Source organism: Stegostoma tigrinum, chromosome 9 (assembly GCF_030684315.1).
Source record: "Stegostoma tigrinum isolate sSteTig4 chromosome 9, sSteTig4.hap1, whole genome shotgun sequence".
Taxonomy (NCBI): domain Eukaryota; kingdom Metazoa; phylum Chordata; class Chondrichthyes; order Orectolobiformes; family Stegostomatidae; genus Stegostoma; species Stegostoma tigrinum.
Window position 1 is genome coordinate 20,622,916 of NC_081362.1, and position 25,824 is coordinate 20,648,739.

Consider the following 25,824-nt stretch of genomic DNA (forward strand, 5'->3'; position numbering starts at 1 on the left):
TCACTTCTCAGGACAATTTATTTATTTCTATTTCCAGATACAAAAATGTAATACACTTCAACAGGTCTGAGAGGAATCTGATATTAGAACAAAAGAATACAACACCGTTATGCAGGAAAATAAATGCAGGTTACTAGATTTAGTATCTACTCTAAGATGTGTACTCTTTTTTAAAAAAAATCAGGCCTACCCGCGCCAAATATTTTCCACAAAGGGGGAAAAGCAAGCATGAAAAATTAATTTAGAAACAAGCCCTTACATTTAAAATCAAATCAAAATCCCACAAAGAATCAAGATTCCCATACAACTTCAAAGAATGTAAACAAAAAACATTCATTCTAAAGTTCTGCTTTGCAACTTAGTCATTTCGGTCAGCACTTGCACTTCTACGAGAGTTTTCAGATGGTGTACGACTGCAAGAGAAAAATAAAATCAGATCAGAATTAAAAGTTAGAAAAATTAATGCATTTTACATTCATCTTAATTTCATGTGACTCAATTTCCTTATTCTCAAAGTAAAATTCTCACAGACTTATTGACCAACAAAACAGTTAAGGATCTTCGTCTCAAGGTTTTTGCTAAACTAATTTATTAGGTGATAATATTTTACAAATGATGTTGGAATTTAACCAGCTGCAATATTTTTAGGTTGCACTGAAGGCCAAATTGCACAAATGACTAGGAGCTATAAGACATGTTTCCCGGGCTAGAACACAAGAAATAACAGAAGGCCGTTAAATAAAATTATGACAGATCCGATAGAGGTCTCAACTCTGCTTTCCTGCCTTGACATTCATAAACCTCGATTCCCCTGTCAATCAAAAATCTAATTGTCTCGAATATATTTAATGATAGCTTTCACTGCTCACCAAAAATTAACAATCCTTAAGAAATCCCTCATCTCCACCTTAAACGAGAGACTCCTTATTTTGAAACTATGATCACTAGTTCTAGATTATCCCAGATAGCATCTTAAAGTCTCCACCCATCAACCCACAAAGCAGTAAACAGCTCTCATTCTCCTGAATACCATCCTTGTTCAGCAACCCTATTATCTCAGGAATGAATCAAGTGAACTTTCTCTGAATGGCCTCAAATCCAAGTATATCTATCCTGAAGACAACTAAAACACTGTACAGTACCACAGTTGTAGTTTTATTAATATCCTGCACAGTTGTAACAAGACTTCCTAAATTTACGTTCTAATCCCTCTGCTTTTAAAGGCCAACATACCCTTTGTCTTCTTAATTATTTGCTATATATCTGTACACTGATATTTTTGTGGGCTTCTAGATTCCTCTGTACTGAAACATTATTCATTCTATAACATTTAGCCCAGAGTCTGCTCTGTTGCTCAATGAGACCATGGCTGACCTGATGATCCTTAATTCTACTTGCGTGCTTTTCTACATAACCCTCCTTTCCTTTTATGATTAAAAGACTCCCTATCTTAGCCTTGAATAAACTGAATAACCAAGCTTGTACAGCTCCCTGCAGTAAAGAATTTCACAGATTTACAACCCTCAGAAGAATTCCTCATCTGTCCTAAATATGCAGCCCTTTATTCTGAAACTATGTCCTCTGATCCTAGCCTCTCCCGCAAGGGGAAGCAACCTCTCAGCATCCACCTCAAGTCCCTAAGAATCCTGTATGTTTCCAATGACAATACATCTTTCATTAGATGGGGGGACCAAAACTATTTACACTATTCCAGCTGAAGTCTAACCAAAGCTTTGCATAGTTCTGGCAAGGCTTCCTTATTTTGTACTCCATCCTATTTGGAATAGATATTACTAAAGATTCTGTTTGCCTCCCAATTACTTGAACTTGTATACTTTTGTGATTTATACAACGTCTCCCAAATCCCTCTAACTGTCTTGTAGCTTTCCGCAGTTTCTCCATTTAAATAATTGTCTACTTTTCCATCCTTCTTGCCAAAGTGGACAAACTCTTACTTTTTTCTATATCATAACTCCATCTCAAATAGTGAGTCAAGAGTACAGAATTTGCATGCTGTGTCTTCATTTGAATCATGTTGTTTGACATAATATTACATTCAATATTACATTATACGCCATCTGGGAATTTGACAATGCCATGTGTTTGAAAAGTCCGATCCAAAATATTCGGTATTCATTGAGAAAAAAATAAATTTGAAGCCGTATTTTTCAAGTAAAATATCTTCCTTTCACATAAGCATTAGTTGGCAATGAAACAAAGCTATTATTTCATTCATTTTAATAAATTACTTTGATCAAAGTATCTAACAAGTAGGGCAGGTGAATCTACTGCACACAAAATTTCAGTTGTTAACTGTAGATATCTCCAAGTAACACACATCCTTTAAAATAATCTATCCCAATTAATGTAGCATACACATCTTCAACAGTTTCTAAAATATCATGAATTCAGACTGTGCCTAATTTGACAAATTTTAGATACAGCGTGCCCTCAAATTCAGGGTTACATTATTGAAAATTGCAATTGTAGTGAAGCAATGTTAAAACTGAACTTTGCTTTTTATACAGACTAAACATTATAGCTGTACCATCTAATTTGAAATATAATACCATCTGTATTGAAAATTCCTAATCCACACATTTTTAATTCGTTTTAAGTTTTTGTTTGTTCAACAATGGAAAGTGCAATATCCCCCAGTACTGTTAATTTAACCAAGCTCCATCTAGTGGAAGATTCTGGTCAGCATAGATTACTATAATCAATGCAAAATTACAGAAAATAGCAAAACTGAAACCTATTCAATCTGCTTAAATTATGTCGGCAATCCACCTGCCTCAATCAGTATTTCCTCTTTAGATCTTAAAATTGTCGCTTAACCATGTTTTTTGCTTTACCTAATTTTGTTGAGCTCCACACCATAGACAGAACATATAGTTATGGGGCATAAAGTGTTACTTAAAAACTTACCTTCGCTTTGGTGAAAGTGATCTAGACTTCGAGCGACTGTTTTAAGACATGAAGGTACAAAGATTAGCAAAGTATCCAGATCAATCATGTACTGGACAATTCAGGGTATACTAATAGTTACGCAATATTAATTTAAGGTAATGAGTTGATCTTATAACCTACTTCATTCACACTTACTAGAAACAACACACTGCACATTTTTACGCAGGAATGTGTTCTCTGCAAACAAAATACTATTCAAGTCTTGCACGCTTTACAAATTACCTGGAAGTGTGGACAACCCAGTTCCCTACTGTTTTCTCCATAATAACATCAGTCAACCTTTTTCTCCTGAATTATAAATTGTTGAGATTGTTTAAAATTTGGCATTCTGACATGAATGCAAAATGAAAAAGGTTCAAGAACATTTCTCTTTTCACCAATATTCAAGCATACTATTCGATAGGAACTGGGTAGCATCATACCATAGGTCAGGTACCACAAAGAAAACTTGCGGAGCAAAGTTCCTTCTAATCTACCTGAACAACGGAATAATCTCAAAAATATTCTCCCTTCTTCAAGTTTGCTGTATTAGCCAACGTCACTTGTTGGTGGGTAATTGCATGTTGTAGCCTAATACTGCAGTTGTTCGTACTGACCAAGCTTATGAAGTCAAAAACTCAGAAGATCAGTTTGGGCTTAATTCAAATTCAAGCACCACAGATAAAAACACCCATTTGGAACCTGGTGCCCATAACATGGGAAGCATTCAAGTTGTACAGTAGAATTTACCATGCAATGACTGGAAGGCGTGACATCTATCACAGCAATGTTAACAAATGATTCTTGATAGGAGTGAGAGAGACAGGGTAGTTGTCATGGGGGACTTCGACTTTCCAAATATTGACTGGGAACACTACAGTTCGAGTACTATAGATGGGTCAGTTTTTGTCCAGTGTGTGTGCAGGAGGGCTTCCTGACACAGTATGTAGATAGGCCAACAAGGGGCGAAGCCACATTAGATTTGGTACTGGGTAATGAGCCCGGCCAGGTGTTAGATTTGGAAGTAGGTGAGCACTTTGGTGATAGCGATCACAATTCTGTTATGTTTACTTTAGTGATGGAAAGGGATAGGTGTCTACCACTGGGCAAGAGTTATAGCTGGGGGAAAGGCAATTACGATGAGATTAGGCAAGATTTAGAGAGCATAGAATGGGGAAGGAAACTGCAGGGGATGGGCACATTAGAAACGTGGAACTTATTCAAGGAAAAGCTCCTGTGTGTCCTAGATAAATATGTACCTGTCAGGCAGGGAGGAAGCTGTAGAGTGTGGGAGCTGTGGTTTACGAAGGAGGTGGAATCTCTGGTCAAGAGGAAGGAGGCTTATGTTAGGATGAGAATGTGAAGGCTCAGTTAGGGCACTTGAGGGCTACGAGGTAGCCAGGAAAGACCTAAAGAGAGCTCAGAAGAGCCAAGAGGAGACATGAGAAGTTGTTGGCAGATAGGATCAGGGTAAACCCTAAGGCTTTCTATAGGTATTTAAGAAATAAAAGAATGACGAAAGTAAGATTAGGCCCAATCAAGGATAGTAGTGGTAAGTTGTGTGTGGAGTCAAATGAGATAGGGGAAGCGCTAAATGAATATTTTTCAACAGTATTCACTCTAGAAAACGACAACGTTGTCGAGGAGAATACTGAGATACAGGCTACTAGACTAGGTGGGATTGAGGTTGACATGGAACAGGTATTAGAAATCCTTCAGAAGGTGAAGATAGATAAGTCCCCTGGGCCGGATGGGATTTATCCTCGGATCCTCTGGGAAGCCAGGGAGGAGACTGCCAAGCCTTTGGCATTGATCGTAACTAGTCATTGTCTACAGGAATAGTGCCAGATGACTGGAGGATAGCAAATGTGGTCCCCCTGTTCAAGGAGGGGAGTAGAGACAACCCTGGTAATTATAGACCAGTGAGCCTTACCTCAGTTGTTGGTAAAGTGTTGGAAAAGGTTAAGGAATAGGATTTATAATCATCTAGAAAAGAATAAATTGATTAGGGATAGTCAGCACGGTTTTGTGAAGGGAAGGTCGTGCCTCACAAACCTTATTGAGTTCTTTGAGAAGGTGACCAAACAGGTAGATGAGAGTAAACCGGTTGATGTGGTGTATATGGATTTCAGCAAGGCGTTCGATAAGGTTCCCCACAATAGGCTATTGTGCAAAATGCAGAGGAATGGAATTGTGGGAGATATAGCAGTTTGGATCGGAAATTGGCTTGCTGAAAGACGACAGAGGGTGGTAGTTGATGGGAAAGTTCATCCTGGAGACCAGTTACTAGTGGTGTACCGCAAGGGTCGATGCTGGATCCACTGCTGTTTGTCATTTTTATAAATGACCTGGATGAGAGCGTAGAAGGATGGGTTAGTAAATTTGCAGACGACACCAAGGTCGGTGGAGTTGTGGATAGTGATGAAGGATGCTGTAGGTTGCAGAGAGACATAGATAAGCTGCAGAGCTGGGCTGAGAGGTGGCAAATGGAGTTTAATGCGGACAAGTGTGAGGTGATGCACTTTGGTAGGAGTAACCAGAAGGCAAAGTACTGGGCTAATGGTAAGATTCTTAGCAGTGTAGATGAGCAGAGAGATCTCGGTGTCCATGTACACAGATCCTTGAAAGTTGCCACCCAGGTTGACAGGGCTGTTAAGGCGGCACGCAGTGTTTTAGCTTTTATTAATAGAGGGATTGAGTTCTGGAACCAAGAGGTTATGGTGAAGCTGTACAAAACTCTGGTGCGGCCGCACTTGGGAGTATTGTGTACAGTTCTGGTCACCGCATTATAAGGAGGACGTGGAAGCTTTGGAAGGGGTGCAGAGGAGATTTACTAGGATGTTGGCTGGTATGGAGGGAAAGTCTTACGAGGAAAGGCTGAGGGACTTGAGGCTGTTTTCATTAGAGAGAAGAAGGTTGAGAGGTGACTTAATAGAAACATACAAAATAATCACTGGGTTAGATAGGGAGAGCCTTTTTCCTAGGATGGTGACGGCCAGCACGAAGGGGCATAGCTTTAAATTGAGGAGTGATAGATATAGGACAGATGTCAGAGGTAGTTTCTTTACTCAGAGAGTAGTAAGGGAATGGAACGCTTTGCCTGCAACGGTAGTAGATTCGCCAACTTTAGGTACATTTAAGTCGTCATTGGACAAGCATATGGACGTACATGGAATAGTCTAGGTTAGATGGGCTTCAGATTGGTATGACAGGTCGGCACAACATCGAGGGCCGAAGGGCCTGTACTGTGTTGTAATGTTCTATGTTCTAGTACTGTAATTATATTCACCCTGAAATGGCAAATAAACAGCTATGCGAAAGTAGTATGGATAACTATCACCAACTGACTCAAGAATAGTTTTAGATAGTTGGAAGCAAGTCAACTACTTTGTATGTGCTTATGGAAAACCATGCACCACCAGAAATCCAATTTATAAACTGATATTGAGGGCTAACGCATTAGGAAAGTATAAATGTTTTTGAAGTTTTTTTGATTCCTCACCTTCGAACCAGTGATCCAGACTTGGATCTTCTTAACGGAGATAGAGACCTATTAAAACAAAATAAAGGTGCTAGCTGCCAGCAATAAAATGGATTAGCTTCAGATTAAATATATTCCCCACTTGTGAATCAATTATTTCACACCCATGCAAGTCTCTCAGTTGCCCATTTTCAACACTAATGACAAGCCTGAGTTACCCTCTTTATGCTTTTAATTTAGTTACTTATTGCAGATTGCACTAACTCACGTACACAATCTTTGTGGACAAGATGCTTTACACAGTAGAACTTGCTAAATCTCCGTCATATACTCTCATTTGTCAGCTTTGCTTTGATTCTAGAAGGCATCAACTCAGAGCCTAGAGTCTGTGCCACAGGTCTTCATGCGACTAAAGAAGCCAATTCTTGACCCAATGATCTTCATACACACACAACACTGTATCCCATAAGGTACCGAGATCCCAAGAGTAGGAGTGATTTCCTTTCTTTTCCTGCCACTACTCTGCTTCAACATTAAGGTTTGTGATCCAAAATGTGTGCAGCTTTATGGACAAGTTGTTACCATTTTGAAAGACTGGTAAAATTCCTCCCAATAACTAATGTCATTCGAGATAATGGGAACTGCAGATGCTGGAGAATCCAAGATAACAAAGTGTGAAGGTGGATGAACACAGCAGGCCAAGCAGCATCTCAGGAGCACAAAAGCTGATGTTTCAGGCCTAGAAAATGGCATTGCTGCCTGCTTTAAGAATAATGCAAAGGTTATAGAAATGGAGGAACTTAGAGTGATCACTGGGGAAAACATACTAAACAAACCACTGGTATTAAAAGCAGACAAATCCCCAGGGCCTATGACCTACATCTCAGGTCTTAAAAAGGAAGTTGCAGATACTGTGGATCCATATGTTAATATAATATTTCAAAACTCCCTGGATGCAGGAAAGGTTCCAGTGGATTGGAAAATTGCTATTATAAAGACCCTTATTCAAAAAGGGAAGGAGACAGAAATTAGGAAATGACAGACCAGTTAGTTTAACATCTCTCACTGGCAAATTGTTAGAATCTGTTAAGGAACCACAATCCACCAGAGCCAGCATGATTTCATGGAGGGTAAATCATGTTTGAATAATTTGCTAGTGTTCTTCAAGGATTTAACAACCAAAAAGTGTATCAGGCATGTTACATCTAGACTTATAGAAGGTACCTGATCAGGTGCCACATAAAATGTTATTAAACAAGATAAGGTCACATGGGGTTAGTGGGTAACTTGTTAGCTTGGACAGAAAATTGGCTAATCAACAGAAAGCAATGTTAGGATAAATGGGAACAAAATTTTAAAAAAAGAACGAACAGCGGATGTCCTTTAATCAGGAACCAAAACAGAAATTGCTGGCAAAGCTCAACAGGTTCAGCAGCATTTGTGAAGAAAAGAAAAATCAGAGTTAACATTTCAGGTCCAGAACTGAGGCGTTCTGAGGATTGGTCATTGGACCCAAAATCTTAATGATATTTTTCTTTCACAGATACTGCCAGACCTGCTGAGCTTTTCCAGCAACTTTGTGTTTGTTAGGTAAACAACCTATTTTCTGGTCAGCAGGATGCAACTAGTGGGACATCACTGAGTTTGGATCTCAAATCCAAACTATTTCTAATCTATACGAATGACGGGTGCAGACACCGAAGGTATACCAACTAAATTTGCGGATGAGGCTAGAATAGGTTGGAAATTAAATTGCAATAAAGAAACAAGAAATTTACCAATGAATATGGACAGATTGAGTGAATGGGCCAAAATCTGGCATTTGGAATTTAACACAAGTGTGAAGACAGCCTTTGTGGTCAGAGGAACTGAAAGGTAACATATTGACTAAATGGAGAGAAACTACAGAATGCTTCAATGCAGAGGGATCTAGGTGTCCTTGTAGATGAATCACAAAACTCTAATGCAAGTTTGGCAGGTAATAAGAAAAGTAAGTGGAATTCTGGCATTAGTTTCTCAAGTAAGAGAGTATGAAAATAGTGAAGTGTTGCTACAACTGTACAAAGCATTCGTGAGACCACAGCTGGAGTATGGTGCAGTTTTCATCTCGAGGGAGACACTGCAAACAATTCAGAGGAGACTCACTAGATTGATTCCAGACATCAAGGGTTTGCCTTAGGAAGAGAGACTGAGCAGTTTAGGCTGACATTCTCTAGAATTTAGAAGAATGAGAGCCTTATTGAGGAATATTAGACAAAAGAGGGCTGACAGAGTGGATGTAGAGAGGATATTTCCTCTTGTGGGGCAATCTACAACAAGAGGTCATAGTTTTAGGATATAGGATACCAGATTTAAAATAGGTGATAAGAAACTACTTCTCTCAAAGGATCATGAATATCTGGAATTTACTACCCAGAGTGAGGAGGCGGCCAAGGAAAAAAAAGTTTAAATATAAGAAGAGGTTTTTAAATTAATAACAGTAGAAAGATTATGGAGAGTAGGCAGTAAAGTGACAATGAAGCCAAGACAAGATCAACCATAATCATAGAATGGTGGAACAGGTTTGAGGAGCTGAACTGCCCCTAGTTCTTATTTTAGATATCTGCTGCCTTTGTCTTTCGAGATGCTAAAGTTCATGGATTAGATGGCACTGCTGAAACAGCTTTCTTCAAATAGCCTTCTGAATTTTACTAGAACTAGGCATAAATATTTGACTCAATTGTATCTGACACAGCCCCTATCAAATTGACAACTTATGCAGCTGTCAATTACTAGACCAGAGGGAGAAAAACTAAACCAACCTGCTTCTCTGCCTTGATAGAGACCTGGACCTGGACCGTGACCTCGATCTAGATCTGTGAAGAAAAACAAAATAATTGATCCTTTAGGTGATACAGGAAAAGTAAGCTATTAGGAAATATTCTCAGGGCACTCTGGAAGAAAACACTTCAAGAGCCTACGTATCACCCATAATGAAACTGAAGTCAATTCCAGCAAGGCAATGCGTATAAATAATTTTTTACCAATAGTCAACAAATTTTGTAGTTTAGTTTCTATTTTTGTTTTAAGAACACAATTTTTGCTGGAAAGAACCTGGCTGAGAATATTCTTCAAAATAAACCATATTGTTATCAGTTTGCAAACATGTTTAAAAAAAATGACAAATTTCAACAGTTTGAAGGTTGGCTGCAGGAGAATTCACTGACTCATTTCAACTAGGTACAGCCACCACCTTCTGGACTTTATGAAAACTGAATGACTAACCATTCTAAAATCTGCTGAAAACTAAAATCTAATAATATTATAGCTCGTAGTTTAAACTCTTGCATGGAATGTGGGTGCACCAGCATTTACTGCCTACCTCCAATTGCCTAGAAGGCAGTTAATGAGTCAACTACATGGACCGACCTACTTGTGACTCCAGACCCATGGCAAGGTATGGATAGTGTATTTGCTTTCCTGAAAAAGGACAGTTGTGACCAGATGGATTTTAAATGAAAAATCGACAGTTGCTACATGACCGCTATTAGATGTTAGTCCCAGATTTCAACTGAAATTTCACCATCTGTTATAGTGGGATTTGAACCTCGTCCCCTGGTTCTGAATTACTAGCCCAGTAACATTAACTCAATGCCACTGCATCCCTTTGTTTGCAAGGGTAATGCATCAATCCAAAAAAACTAATATAATGGGATAATGTCTGCAGTCAGACAAGAATTCCAGTAAATACCAATTCTTTTGGCTACAAAGGGTTCTAACATTTAAAATTCTGTAAGCTAGCAATAAAGCAAGTTGAGTAGACAGACAATTTGTACATATCTAATCTCAATTTACAGATGCTAATAAGGGGGCAAAATTGCATTTACAAGCTGTGGTTATATCGACTTTATATTACAAGAAAATAGCAAGGGACTTATAGAAAAGAGCACCTATATAATCAAGTGCATTAGGTTACAATCAGATTCATATCAGTCTACAAACACCAATTCTACTCGAGGCAGGATGGAATAAACAGCTTCAGATTTTGGGCTGATCAGGTAATATACGCAAATTACCGTATCATCACTAACATACAACAGACATGCCTCCAAGAATATTAAAAGTCAGCAATGCTCAATTAGGATGGCAATGTCAACAGCATTTTCATACAAACTCATTAGCAAAATGACAGCATTAGCCCCATTTTGCTTTTGTTTTCCCCAGAAATAGCACTTGCACAACATTCAATGTTCTGGGTAAACTGTGCTGCTTCACTGCAGTGTCCAGAGTAACTGGGAAAGTTCACATCAGAAGTCACAAGTCAACAAAACCATAATCAACCCAGAATACTTAAGGTAAATTCTCAGGAATGATGCATTGGAGAAAGACAGAATGAAGTCTGCAGCTACGATTACCAACTACAATCACCACTTCAAGCATTACACCAAGTTACTATGAAATGAAAATCAAGGTTCTGAGTAGATTTGTAGCATGGGTTGTGAATGCTGTGGTGAACCAATTAGCAACAAAACAACACAACCAATACTCACTCATCAATACTCAAAGGAAAACCACCAGTTCGATTGGGACAACACCAAGATCCTAGGACAGGCCAACAGAAACAGGCACAGGAATTCCTAGAGACCTGGTCCTCCACCAAGGCCATCAACAGACATAAAGAACTAGACCCTATACATACACCACTGCGAAGGAAAACCGGAAGCAAGGTAATCAAATCCAACGGACTCCAGAGTTTGAATACCAGGTGGGAAAACACAACAGCACTTCATCAGAGGCTGCATTGATGACATTACCCAGCAAGGTATTGAAACTTCTGCGAACTAACGAACCAGCTTGGCGAGCAAACCAACCAAAATGAAAACCACGAACTTCTCAGATTCATTAATGTCCTTTGAGAAGGAATTCTGCTGTCCTTATCACACGTCTCCAGATCTATAGCAATTTACCTGACACTTAACAGCACTTTCGGCAATTAGGGGTGGTTAAAAAATTCCCGGCCTAGCCAATGACACCCACATCCCCATAGATGAGTAAGAAAAAATACTAATATTGTACTAAATAGTTCTATTTCAACAGGATCTTTTCATTTGGCACATGGAAACTGTAACATCCAAACAGCATTTCCATACTCCCTTTTGAAGAAAACCTAGGCAGTCATAGTCCACAGTAAAGTAGGTCATGATCTGAAGCTTAGACATGAAGAAAACAATTAGTCTGGAAACAGCCAAAAGATTAAATAAAAATAGGTCACAATTTGCCCAACTGTAAAAGTGGATTAATATTAAATGACTATATTAACCAAACTGCTGTCATCTACATGCAAGCAAACTAAGAGGAAGGTTATTTGTAAAAACTTAATTTTGCAGCAATTTTACTAAGTATTTTTCATGACAGCAACTTCTCAGTGTCACACTAATAAATAGGTTCTTTGCAAATCAAGTCAGACAACAATTATCAGGCAGTAAAGTGCACGTGCGACCATTAAGCATCTGCAGGAAATAAAAAGCACAATTTGCAGTAGTGAATTTCAAAAATGGACTTCAACTGGAAAAAGAACAGGGGAGAAAAGGAAAAAAGACTTCATTCACCTGGACCTTTTAGGAGAGAATGACCGAGACCTTCTTGGAGAGAAAGACCTGGACCTCCGAGGAGAAAAAGACCTGGACCTAGACAAAAATTGGACATCTTTAAATTATACAGGATATTTAGAAACTGAAGGCTTAATTTCTCAAATCTAAACTGGATGAAACGATGTACCTTCTGCCACGGCTACGGCTGTGTGAACGGGTATACCTTCTTCCCCGTGAGCGTGAACGTGATCTAGTCCTAGACCTGGTTTAACAAGAGAATGCAGTATTAAATTTAACAATTCAGTTTGAAAATATTGGAATACCTCTGCTGGAGTCAAAACAAGATTGCTACAATATAGTATGCATTTGTCAGTTTGAAGACAACTTGGGACCCTAAGTTCTTTAGATTAAATCTACATAATGTAGATTCAGTTAAAAATTTTACATAGTTTTTAGTATTCTGTGCATTGTAAAAACACTTTGTAAGTGGTACATAAAGTAAACCTTGCAAGTTTGCAGGTCAGTCGACCCTCTCTTTGGACCAAGGTCTAGCAGATCTAGGCGATCTAGAAGTATCTATCAGACCATCGCAGCATCTAGATGTTCTTCAATCTAACGACGATCAAACTGACAGCCAAATGAGCCAAAGTGAGGCTTGATTGACGCAGGATGGTTTGTCTACGAGGGAATGCGGTCAATCTGGCGTTCCTCTAGAAAGGGGCCCAATTGAAAGCCAATTTACAGCATAACGGCGATCACCTTGTCTCATTCTCAAACATTTTCTGCCCTCAAAAGAATCTTAAGGTGAAGCTAGTTGTAGCAGGTTCTCGAGGGGATCTGGCCTCATGCCAATCACCGTATGCTCTAGGCGCATCAAAACTGTTGGATTTGCTAGATGCCTTAGCCTGATATCATGAGGCTCACGACATTCTGAATCGCGGTGACTGACTCAAACGAAGAAACCTGAAAGGTTTGGACCAGGTGGATCATTAATATTCAAAACATTCACAGTGAAACTCAAAAAGTCAAGCAAAAATTGCCACAAGGCCTGATTATCACTTAATTATAAAGCAAAAATGATAAATATTGCATTTCTTTATTCAGTTTAAATAAAGTTGCTTAGTTATACTTAAATTTAAATTTTTTAAGCAATATTAGAAGTCACAGAGATTGGCAACGCATACCTGCTCCTCCTGCGTCGGCTATAGCGATGACAATCATAAGCATAATGACCCTTTTCTCCACATTCATAGCACCGATCATTTGGGTCAAAAGGTCGGCGTGCTGGTGGCCGCTCAAAGCGTGAGCGGCGTGGCATTCCTGTTGATAATTCCACTCGAACACGTGAGCCGCAAATTACCCTTAAGTTAAAGAAATTAGTGTTTACATAAAGCCAAAGACAACCCACCATAAAGCATCAGTTAAAACGTGCAACTAGAACAATACTATCATCTATATGAAATGGCTGGCACTTGAAAGCTTCAACAGCATAACCTGTCCCTCACCTTATGATGCATACAATTAAAGGCAAATCGGTTGGGCTTCTGCCATTTCTATTGTTTCAATGCCTATTATAACATATTGATAAATCAGGTTATTCAGATTCCTTTTTATCCCGTACGAGTTTTCTCCTACATCAGGGAGGTGAACACTAGATCACCAATGCATTAAAGGCCAAATATGGAAATATAAACTTACGATGAAGCTTGTCACATTAAAAGTCGCTTGGCAATATTTGCATAAGCAAACCTGTCTGATATGGGAAGAATAGCAGGAAAGGCAGTTGAAGATCTGAACGAAATCTAAAAAAACGCCTCCCGACACCCTAAAGAATAAAATCCAAACCAATCAAAATCAAAAACAATTTGAATGGGGAGGGTGGGAAGGAAAAGTACTTGGCAGGGAAGAGGAGACGACAAACAGTACCTACCTTTCTTGAAACTAGAGTGGAAAAAAACAGCATCACAGCTGAGACAGATCAAAAACATACAAAATTAAAACAAAACAGAAGCAAATCAACAGTATTTGTAAGGTTAAAGGCACTGCACCATTTAACTGAGCAGCGTCGCATAATAACTCCATCCACTTGAATGAAAATTAAATCTTAACACTTTGAACAGAGTTATTTACAGCAAAAAAAAGTCAAACTTCAGTTCACAAGTTAGCAAAAGATGGTGTCTAAAAGGGACGCTATTTCTCTCTATTCTCAATAGAAAATTCAATGTGGCAACATATTATCCAGTAATTCAGCTGTCTGATTTAATTAAGCTTAGGGGTATGAAAGGAACGCAAGATCATGAAAGTAGTCAGGTTAGACACCAATAAAGCTGTGAGATAAGACAGAAGAATTCACGTTGATGAAAGGAAATGAGATTACTCTTGCAAAATATACCATATATGTTCGAGTAAAAGTCAATTTCATGTAAAAGTTGACCTCCCCCACCAACAATGTATAGGTTTTCCATATATCTTGCGTAAAGGTCAATCCTAGTTCTTCACTGACAACAGATCAACATTTCCAAGTCAACGTGTTATCCTGTACGTCAATGTTACGATGAGAAAATGATGAGCGAAACTGTATGAGAGTCAAAGGTTTGATAAGCTTTTATTTTAATAAAATGATTTTATTAGAAGTTAAAATGTTAGCTTGGAAAACTAAAGGAACAGTAAACAAAAGAAAACAAAGGGAAACGGAAGAATTTGGCAAGAAAGTCTAAGAAGCATCAGGTCACAGTCAGGCACTCGTGGAATACAGTCACATACCTAGTTGAGGTTCTGAAATTTTTTCAGTGTGTAAAAACATCCTCCAGAAAAAAAAATTCCAGCGTTTAAACTGAAATTTACTGAAGTTGCAGAGAAGACAAACAACTGTGCAACAGCAAGAAAGTTGTGTGTTTCGGAGAAACAAACGAGAGACTGGAGAAAAAGATAATCGAGCCAACTTTGGACCATGCCAAAATGAAAGTGCTCCAACAGGGTTGTTGAACAGTGTGATTTTGCAGGGTTTTTGTATCTGACATATTCAAGATATGCCACGGAATTGTAATTTAAAGCTATATTATATCTCTATTTCATTTTTTGTATGAATAAATAAAAGTTTACTAAGTCATTTTTGTTTCTATTGCCTTTATCCGGTAATTACCGTAATTTGTTTTTTTTATTCGTTAAGATATCAATTGGGCTTCTGCTAATGATTCAGTATTCTGGACTGCAGCATCAATTTCAGCCCCTCAAAAGCAATATCCAAGTAACTATCGACCCCATAAATTTAACCGTAAAAAAAGTCTTAAAAATTCGACTTTTACACAAGTTATATATGGCTGTTTAACTGGGTCTGACACCAAACCTATGCACTGGAGCAAATCCATAATTGTTTTTAATGGCATTTACCACATATTAAAAATGGATTATCTTTACTTCCTCTGTAAAAAGGGAACAGGAAGGAGGAGACAAAAAAGGCAAACCATTGCCTGTAGGCGCATTTCAAAGTTTTATTTTGAAACTGGAGTTCAAGACAGTTGGGCAATTACTTGTATCTCTGCTCCTATGGGGTATGTGGAACCACAGATTAGAACTATGATTGAGAGAAATTTAGCCTATTAATGACAGCTGACCAAAGATATAAGACAGAAATTGCAAGAAATACAATTTATCTACTGGCAGAGTTAACAAATCAACAGCAACAAAGTCACAGGAGAATTAATCCGCCCCAAAGTGTAAATCAAATACTGTATTTCACTTCCCGCCATAGCATATTCTATTTGTTTATAATACTCATGGTCATTTTCTTCATAATACATTTAGGTGTAAATTAGAACTGAAACTGCTAACAGCACTCTTACATACTTTAGTTGGTCATACGGTCACTCTTCTTGCGAGAAACAACTGGATGATACTTTAAAAAAAAATCAACCAAACTATAATGCAACATTAAACTTACAACAGCTTAGCCATAGTCTGTACTTTTTCAGTTAGCAACAAAAGAAATCCTCAACTACACTACAGAATCCATTAAAAAGTGAAAAAGGAAGGAACAACTGGAAAGTGTGCCAAAGTGCCTCACTAGAGTCCAAGTTGTGTTCAAATGCCTACTGTTGGTTAACATCTCACTAGTTCAAACATAGGTTCCAAATCTCAGGCACAAAGTAAAGGGACTGGGACAAGTGAAGCCCAAGTGCTTTTCCACAGGAAACAAAAATCCAAAGGAACTGTTTTTGAAGTATCTCAAAAATATTCAGAGGGGCATGTTAACACAAGCAATGAAACTGGCAAATGGAATCCAAGGTTCGTTCAGACGAACAAATGGGTAAAATAGATCTTCCAGTACAGGCAGCCTGAAATTAAAAAGGGACGACGGCCAAGCTAATTTACAGCAGCAGTTCCCTGGGCTGGTAAAGATGCCAGGGGATGGAAACAATGAGAACAGGCTGGCTGATGGGTGGGGAACCAATACAAACTTGCAGACAGGAGGCACATCAAATAATCTGAATTCCTTTAAATCTGCTCAATTTAACAGTTTAAGTTGAGATTCAGAGAAAGAGTGTAAAACATGTAGCATGGCATAAGGCAATCACATAAGATGCTCGAATTCATGCTGATTTCTAGACACAAAAGTTGGACTAATTGAAGTTGATCACATACTACTGAAACAGCATACTGTGCTGGGATCAGTCTATTTTAAGCTGCCTTTGAGCCATATTCTTAACATTGTTTTCTGTTATTATGGACTGAGAAATATCAGACCTAAGTTAAAGATGTAATTCTGAAGTATTTTGCTGGGGAACAAAATCCATTCCCAAAAGGATTCTGTAATAAAGTTACTGAAAAGACAACCTAATCAACATATCAGTCATTTTGTTTCCAGAAAATTTTACAGTCTTGCTTTTTGATTAAATGCTGGATCTCACTTCAAGTCCAATGTCCCCATAACCAATTATAATTTGCTTGTTTTGTTTTAAAGTGTGCATGAATTAAGATTTTTTTTCCACTATTTATATAGCTGAACAGGTATAGAAATCTGAAATGTACAGACTGATTTCTGATTGAAATTCCAAAATTAAATGTCGATTTCCAAATTATGCCATAGCAATGAACTCATCCTAATTGAGATAAGGTGAATCACCAAGGGTTCTTTTCTGTTCAATTTATTTAGTTGTATAATACAAGGTCAGTGTAATTTGTGTTGCTGTCTGAAACAATATTCCTTGTACTGAGAAAACAAAATCCTCTATGCAAAAATACAAACTCAGGGAACACTAAAAAGAGAGTCAATATCAAATACTCCAGTTGACATCATGTTCTTAATTTTTTTGTTAATTGCAATCGAAAGGCCATTGTGATTTGATGTTGCTGGTTTCGTATTAAGTTATCCTTCTACTGTTACTCAAGAGGCTGAGCTCAAACAAATTTCTGAAAGGGAAGGTACTGGCAAAAAAATAATAATTCTGGGACCCTTTAAATCAACAACGCAGATTTATACTCTAGACTGACTATACAGGAGTTAGGTACTTCCTGCAAAATGGGAAGATTACAAAGCAGTAGACAGACATTTAGGAGCAAGTATCTCCATTCCTTCTCACCACTGAATGGTTGGTACATGAGGAGGAACTGGCAGAAAATAAGCTATACAGTAAAATCAGAAAAACAAGGTTTTTAACTTGTTAAAATTTGGCTAACATAACATCTGAACAGTCATACATAAATTCAATTACTGGACAGACGCTCTGTAGGGAAAATAGTACTGGTATGCTGGCGAATGACATGACAACTGTGGAAACAGTCTGTCATTTCCACAGTTGTCAGACCACACGAGTGTTTCATACAGGTTTGGTTACAGTAATGGCAGCTGTCATAGTTTTTTTAATCCATACACTATTGTATTTATTAATAAATAAAAATAAATGTATGGATACCAAGCACACCAGTCTCACAAACGTATATACAACAATTTTGTACATTTGTCACTCATTGACAACTGCCCATATTTAAAGGGGAGCTAAGTCCAAATGGTAAAGTCAGTCCTTTCATTATTCATTCTCTTATTTGAAGTACAGTGAATGAACCTCAGGTGTTGATGTTTTCTGATCAGAGCACACAATGCCTACCAAGTTCCTAAATACTAAAAGTTCCTGCAGTGACATTAACTTTATAGGAAAGGTTGCACATGCACTATTATTTCTATCACTATATTTAAAGGAGCAAACCTGCCCTTTAGTACCCACACAACTAAACAAGTGTGCTCTGAGCAGATTTTAAAAAAACAACTGAAAACATTCATATTTTTAGTAATTAGAATGATGAGCAAGTAATAATAAAAGCAGTGACTTTACCAACGGGTTATAGATCCCCTTTAAAGTTTACTTACTTGCCATCCAAACCACGAACAGCATCTTCAGCATCTCGAGGCTCCTCAAACTCCACAAAAGCAAAACCAGGGGGATTCCGTGCTATCCAGACTGTCCTCAGTGGTCCGTAGTAGCTGAATGCACGCTCTAGTTCCCCTTTACCGGCACCTGTTCCCAAGTTACCTACATAGACCTTGGTTTCTGTTGAGATGCACATCAGACATCATTAGTCTACAAAACAAAACACTAAATAAAAACTACTTTAAAACATACAACACTTAGCTATCTGAGATAACTATAGGACTGTGTGCTTTAGATACATAAAACAAACCTTGCTGCAGTGTTTCAAATGTAGTAAGAGAAATGGGGAAGGGAGAAAACCTCAGTGATAAAGCTGAATCTCTTACCCAAGAACAAAATGTTTAGCATGCAAAGACATCTGTTAAAAGAGGCAATAAAAAAGGATTCCATTCCACAGTACTCTGACTTAATGTTAAGTGAAAAATCTTATTATACAATTCTTAAAAAAAGGTTCTCTGTTAATGAATGCAGAAGTGATTTGTTATGTAGGCAAGTGAAGAGCAACATCATGGCAAAATACCTATGTTCAAGATCAACAAATTTATGACAGTAGGAAAAACTGCTTGAGAGATGCAAACACGAAGGAAATGTCTGGCAACAGATTCATTTGGAACCAGAATTCCACTGATACAGTAAAAGACTGTGACTGCTGAAAATCTTGAATAAAATACTCAAAATAAGGCTATGTCTGTTCACAAAGAACCAGAATGATCAATGCAAAACACTAATTATTTCTCTTTTCACAAATGTAACATTATCTTTCCAGTAGTCAGAATGCTGTTTTTATGCCACTGACTCAATGTTGCATAGAAAGGAAAAATACAGGATAACGAACTGACTGCAGGCTATAGCGGAATCAATGAGGATTGATTAGAAAGGGCTAGAAATTCTTTTGATGAAGCGAAGTTGAAAAAAATAGAACAGAGAGTACAGATTTTAAGAAAGACAGGTATTTCTTTTGCTTGCAAATGCCAAGAGCTAATAATCCAGGTACAAGAGACTACAAATGAACCAGAGGCACAGGGTTAGATAATTGTGAATGTGAAGGAAAATAATTTTAAAAGCCTGAGTGAAAACACAGGTTAAGAGTAACATCAGCAGGCCAGTGATAAATATGGCGATGTGCTTCGCTAATAGAAATGATTCATGGGTTGCAACTTGTCTATGTGAATCATTTAACGTGCTTTGATCAGAAAGTGTCAATCTGACTAGGTTAGCAGCATTCACCTCTCATTCAGGTTTGACCTCAAAGTCTACTTCTGAATTTGAGTAAATGGTTATTTGGACATTTTATTTTCGTGTTGAGGTTGGTTGGCTCGCCGAGCTGGCTTGTTGTTCCGCAGATGTTTTGTTACCGTGCTTGGTAACATCCTCAGTGCAGCCGCTGATGAAGCGTCAGTGTGTTTTCCCACCTGGTTTTTAAACGCTGGAAGTCCGCTGCGATGGATCGCCTCACGTACGAATTTCATCCATAGTGGAATGTGTACGGGGTCGAGTTCAATGTGTTTATTGATAGCATGCTTCGTGGAGTGCCATGCTTCCAGGAATTCTCGTGCTTGTCTCTGCCTAGCCTGTCCCAGGGTCTTGGTGTTGTCCTAGTCAAAGCGGTGGTTCTCCTTGTCCATGTGGATTGAGATGAGTATTGGTCTTCTCATTTGTAGCCAGTTGGTGTTCACTCATCTCAAATCCACATGGACAAGGATAAGCACCGCTTTGACTGGGATAACACCAAGGTTCTGGGACAGGCTAGGCAGAGACAAGCACGAGAATTCCATGAAGCATGGCACTCCACGAAGCATGCTATTAATCAACACAATGAACTCGACCCCATACACATTCCACTATGGAGGAAACTCATACGTGAGGCGATCCATCAAAAGGGACTCCAGCGTTTAAAAGCCAGTTGGGAAAACACACTGACGCTTCATCGGAGGCTGCACTGAGAGTGTTACCAAGCACAGTAACAAAACATCTGCGGAACAACAAGCCAACCAACCTCAACACCCACAGATCTACTCCAAAACTTTAGATTTTGTTATAGTACTTAGGAAAAGAAAACACCAATTAGGCATTGTATTAAACAAAATACCTTTCAGTAATTGGTAGCCTATGTACAATATACAGACAAATTAATACGGCAAAACTCAAGAACTATTCTGACAAGTTATCAACATTCCTTTTAACCATTACTTAAAAGATTAAAATATACAGAAGGGCTGCTTAGCTAATGCAAAGGAAACACTGGGCATTAAATCTGGAAGTTGTGAAGTAAGTGACTCTGGTGGACAATGTCTGTATTGTAGGGACTTATTGAACTGAGAAGTTAAGGCCATCAGCTTCTATAGCAAGGGAAATACACAAATACATCGACATGTATACGAGTGTGAACAAAATATCTCAAAAAGGGCTGACTAAAATATGGCAAAAATACTAATCAACCCAATCATGAGTACAAAATGAACTGATTACGCACAATGATAATTCAGTACTCTATTCATTCACAAAATGAGTTTGTCATATTGCTTCAAAATGGTTATCTGACTTGTGATGAATTCAATGGACAGAAATTTAAAGATGTGTTTATTGTTGTAAATACAAAATTAATACAACTGATTATTGCTGCAAACCAACCATGTGCATAGACTATAAGTCTACATACTGCTATTCTTAATAAATTGGCACCAGAACAGACCTTAGACACATTTCTGTACTCGATTTATTCACCTGCTTTGTAATTTCCTAAGTTTTTACTCTGCTCAGGATGTGAGAGAGAATGACAGTCTACATTAGCTAATTTAGAAGGGGGCAGTCCTTAACACCTTTTCAGATAGATTACAGACCTATTAAGACAATGTTGTCAAACAAGGTTTGTCCCAAAAGTTACACAGAGTATTTTGCATGCCTGAATGAGCACAAGCACATCCTTGGTCATGGCTGGTGGTGGTGTGGGGATGAACAGACAGGGCACGACATGCATCATTTCAATATCTGGTTGCTGTCTCAGGATTACAAAAAGGATATCAAAAACTGGGGGGAGCCAGAGCTAACAGCAATTTGGAAAGAGTAAACAGCTGATCTAGACACACATCAAGAAAGGTCTCAAAGGATGCATAAAGTCAAGTAACTCGACTCCACTATGCAACTTTAAAAGCAATAGATAGAATGATTTGGTAGAGTGGATTTCAAACAGGAGGGTGGACTTTCTTCATTCTGAGAGTCCTTCCTATGATATATAAATTCCTGCCACAAATACTTTTGCCAACATCAGCATTCAACTCATTACATGTAGGACATTAAAAGCAAACGAATCCTTTAAGACAGGTTATACACTGAAAGTCAAAAGTACAAAATTCACAGTGTGGAAGGAGAATAGTTAAAGAAATCTGTCAACCTCATCTAATCATCACCACTTGATGTTTAATGGTATGACCACCACCAACAAATCCCCACTACCAACATTGTGGGGGTTACTGTTAACCAGAAATTGAACTGGACCAGTATTATAAATACCGTGGATACAGAGAATCAGAGACTGGGATTTCTGCAGCAAGTAATTCACCCACTGATTCAGTCCCAATGCCTGACCACCATTTACAAGGCATTAAAAAAAGTGTGATGGAATATTCTCCATTTGCCTTGATAAGTGGACCCCCAACAACATTCAGACAACACCAAACCGTACAAAGCAGCCTATTTGACAGGCAGCCACCTCACCACTGTTAATATTCATTGCTGCAGCATCAGCACTTTAAGCCATTTACTAAATGCATTACAGTAACTCACCAAAGTTCCTCTGACAGCATCTTCCAAAACGACGACCCCTACCATTTAGCAGGACAAGGACAGCTGACGCATGGGAGGACTGCTGGCAATATCTTTTCCAAGTCACACAGCATCCTGACTTTGAAGGGGATACTACTGCTCCTTCACTGACATGGACCAAATCCTTGAACTCCTCTCTGTAGTTGTTACTTAACAACATAAATTGCAGTAATTCTGGATGGCAGCTTGACACAAGCTTCCTAAAGAAAACTAACAATACGCAATAAATGCTGGCTAGCCAAAGGCCTCTTCCCAGGTATGAATATAAAACTTGTTAAACTATTGGACATCTCTTCTTGACACACCCTAGCGTTTTTAAGCTAAATTACTACTCTACTCTACATCTTTTACATTTCTCACTGCCTTGAAAGTACTCTCCTTGAATCCTCCCAGCTGCTATTCGCCAATTTTCTCTCTCTTCTGCAGTCCTAGTTAGTTGATTTACCAGGACACTGGTCTAAGCTGATTGGAATGGTCTCCATTCCAACAATACAATTACTTGGGGTCTCATGTGGCACATCCTACCTCTGAACCAAGAGGCTCAGGCTCAATGCCCAACTGTTTCAGGGTTGCATAATAATATCCATGAACATGTTGATTAAAAAATATTCCAAGACAACTTTGTTAAAGGCACCAGAGTGCAGTGGTAGTGTCCAGAGGCCAGGATGGGCCACCTGAAATCCCACCTGCTCTTAAGGTGTGTAATAACATCTCTAAACATGTTTGATTTGAAAATATCTAAAATAACTGATTTTGCCCATACTGGTGCAAGTGCCCAACATCATGCAAAATTTTCAGTGATGTAATTAAATTCATATTCTAATATAAAAACATAATTGCTGGAAAGATCAGCAAACTGGGCAGGATCAAGAAGCATTAGGGGAGTGATGGGGGAAGGCTGCATAAGCAAGCAATGGTGAGTAATCTTGCATCAGAATGGGAAAAGCTGTACACAAATTAGTTTTTAATGACTGACAGAAGGGAGGTGGCAGAAGAACAAAAGGGTGCAATGTAACTGAAATTTTCTTTAAATGAGCAATGTCTAATTTTTGTAAACAGCTGAGAAGAAATCTCTCTCTGAGGTGATACAGAGAGACTGGTAAAGGAACAAAATTACATCCAAACAAACTGTGAATGGCTTCGTAAAAATCATTTGAATACAATATGAATGGATCAAGAAACAAATAAGACCAACAAATCAAAAGAAATAAGATAAAGAATAAAAAAAAAGGCAGAGGTTACGATCTAAAACGGTTTAACTCAGCTCAGAGGCTAAATCAAAGGGCAAGACGCTGATCCTTAAGCCAGTGTTGCAGCAGGCCATGGACAGAAAAGATCACTACGGGAACAAAGTCAAGAATCAAAGTGACAAACAATCAGAATCCATGCTGGCAGACTTAATGGGTTGATTTCAAAGCGGTCACCCAATTGGTCTTGCCTCCCCATTATAAACTGCAAATACAGATTAAAACTGAAGGTTCGAGAAAATTGCTCCACGGACACATACGACACTCGCACCGATATATACTACATACTTTCAGCGCCCGCTTAAGTGATTGTTCTTCAGGAACGCCATGTGTGTGGGCCAAACACAATAACTGGAGTCTAGGCTGAGGTTTCAGCTGCAAGTGTTTATAAAGGGCTATACCTGATCAATTCCAGCAGGTGCTTGCTTCTTTTGATTGTCCTCTCAGTTCTGTCGATGGGTTTTATCAATTGTGGCATAGCACATTGGTTCCATGACAATTATGATGTCTGGGAGTTAGCAAAATACCAAACAGTTTCCCCTGCCCGCACTTTTCAAAAAATTCCAAAATGGTCAGTCCCTTGATATCCTAGTCCATTTCTCATTCACCCTAAAATCCACATACTTCCCCACAGTAGCTTCCCACGCAAGCATAGTAGATGCAACACCTGCCATTTTCATCATCAAATGCCCTACATATTTTTTCCCAAGTGAAACCAATTTACTTGTACACTTTCAATTAGCATACTGTATTTTTAATTCGTGATCAAATCTCTGTACTTTAGAGGGATCAAACAAGACTGGGTACCATTTTATACAACACTCCTTTTAGCCCATAACATGACCCCAAGCTTCCAGGTGCTCATTTAACTTTTCACCTTGCTCACAGAATGACATTTCTATGCTAATACAAAGAACAACACTTTATTTTAGATTTAAATCTCTACAGCCACATAGACTCAAGAGTTCAACTTTAGATCACATCTCTGCCTTCAGCTTGGTATGTTTTTTAATTGAGATTGTTCAGTTTGTCTTTTGTTTCTTTATCCCTTGTTGCACTTAATTATGTTTTGACATTTGCCATTTACACCTTTTGGACAAAACTTTTATGTCTTTACTCATTACCACTCTCAAGCTGTTGCATCAGGAGTTTTTTTTAAATCTTCTTGTTCTCCCTGTTATCACTGAGTGAGCCTTTTGTTCTAAGAAATCATACTGTACTCAAAACATTAATTCAGTTTCTCTCTCCAGATGCTGCCAGACCTGATGAATTTCTCCAACATGCTGTTTGCCTTTTCTTTCTGCCCCACTCCTGCTTTAACTGGCTGAAAGCCTTGCAATACTGTCGTTTTTTACTACTGACAAAAGATCACGACCTGAAACATTTACGGAGTTTCTCTCTGCACATGCTGCCTGACCTGAGATTTTCTAGCATTTTGCTTTTATAAAACTCAATTGGGTGTGCCCAACAATACATATTAATTGCAAAGTTGTATTTTAATTTCCACGCAAACTCCTAAACCACACAGTTCAACTTTTGCCACTGGTTCCATCGCGGACCACAACTAGATCCTCAATGTTTGACTTCAAAAGTTCTATTCTAACCAAGAAATACCCTGATAGCAAGCAGATAACATGAGCTTGAACAGCTTGTTGCAACTTTAACAGAACAGAATTAACTGTACTGTACTCCTTTTTCCACACTCACCTCAGAACCACCACTGTCACATTCCATCATAACCTCCCCAACTCAAATAGCATCGTGCATCAATGCTTTGGTCAGGTTCCTCTACCACATAGGCAGCAAGAACTTCTCAGAAAAGGCCGTTACATGCAATGCAGACAAAGGTATAAAGTTTTAATACAAACAGCAAAAGTGAATTGCATGTTGGTACACATGCCGAATTGTCAAAATTTTAGATTCTCATTCTTCCAAATGAGAATCAACTGGTACAACGGCAATACAACTCTCGCAAATTAGGTAATTTTCAGAATCTCATGACTCAAAGCTTGGTCAGTTTTTCCTCATGTTCCCTGGATGATTTTTCCTTTGGCCAAAAGCACCAACGGGTGAATGGTAATAATCTAGTCAAAGTTTATTCTAGTAATTCCTAGTCAGTAACAAATCACAACTACAGGTCTCCATAGATTTCCAATTAAATTAAATTTCCTTTTAACTATCTTCAGTTTAGTGCCTTCCTGTGCAAATAGCAACAAAACTGGCACTCAGATAATGCAGATCAAAAACATTAGTCACTGAATGGGACCCTGTTTCGTGAACACAAAGTCTTCACCTTCAACTTTAAGTCTCACTGTTCGTTATTAAAGACC

The 25,824-nt window shown here is 38.4% G+C and overlaps 1 protein-coding gene across 1 annotated transcript in view; it reads right to left on the reverse strand.

The window, feature by feature from the left end:
• The window catches only part of LOC125454825 (serine/arginine-rich splicing factor 7-like), a 30,941-nt gene continuing 5,117 nt past the window's right edge, over positions 1-25,824 (reverse strand). Inside the window, exons 2-9 of the mRNA XM_048536051.2 lie at positions 18,365-18,545; positions 13,185-13,361; positions 12,188-12,262; positions 12,019-12,096; positions 9,232-9,285; positions 6,452-6,499; positions 2,929-2,964; positions 1-413 (exon numbers count right to left, since the gene is read on the reverse strand). Coding sequence (XP_048392008.1) covers positions 359-413; positions 2,929-2,964; positions 6,452-6,499; positions 9,232-9,285; positions 12,019-12,096; positions 12,188-12,262; positions 13,185-13,361; positions 18,365-18,545 — 704 coding nt within the window. The 3' untranslated portion in view covers positions 1-358. The remainder of the gene's footprint in view (positions 414-2,928; positions 2,965-6,451; positions 6,500-9,231; positions 9,286-12,018; positions 12,097-12,187; positions 12,263-13,184; positions 13,362-18,364; positions 18,546-25,824) is intronic.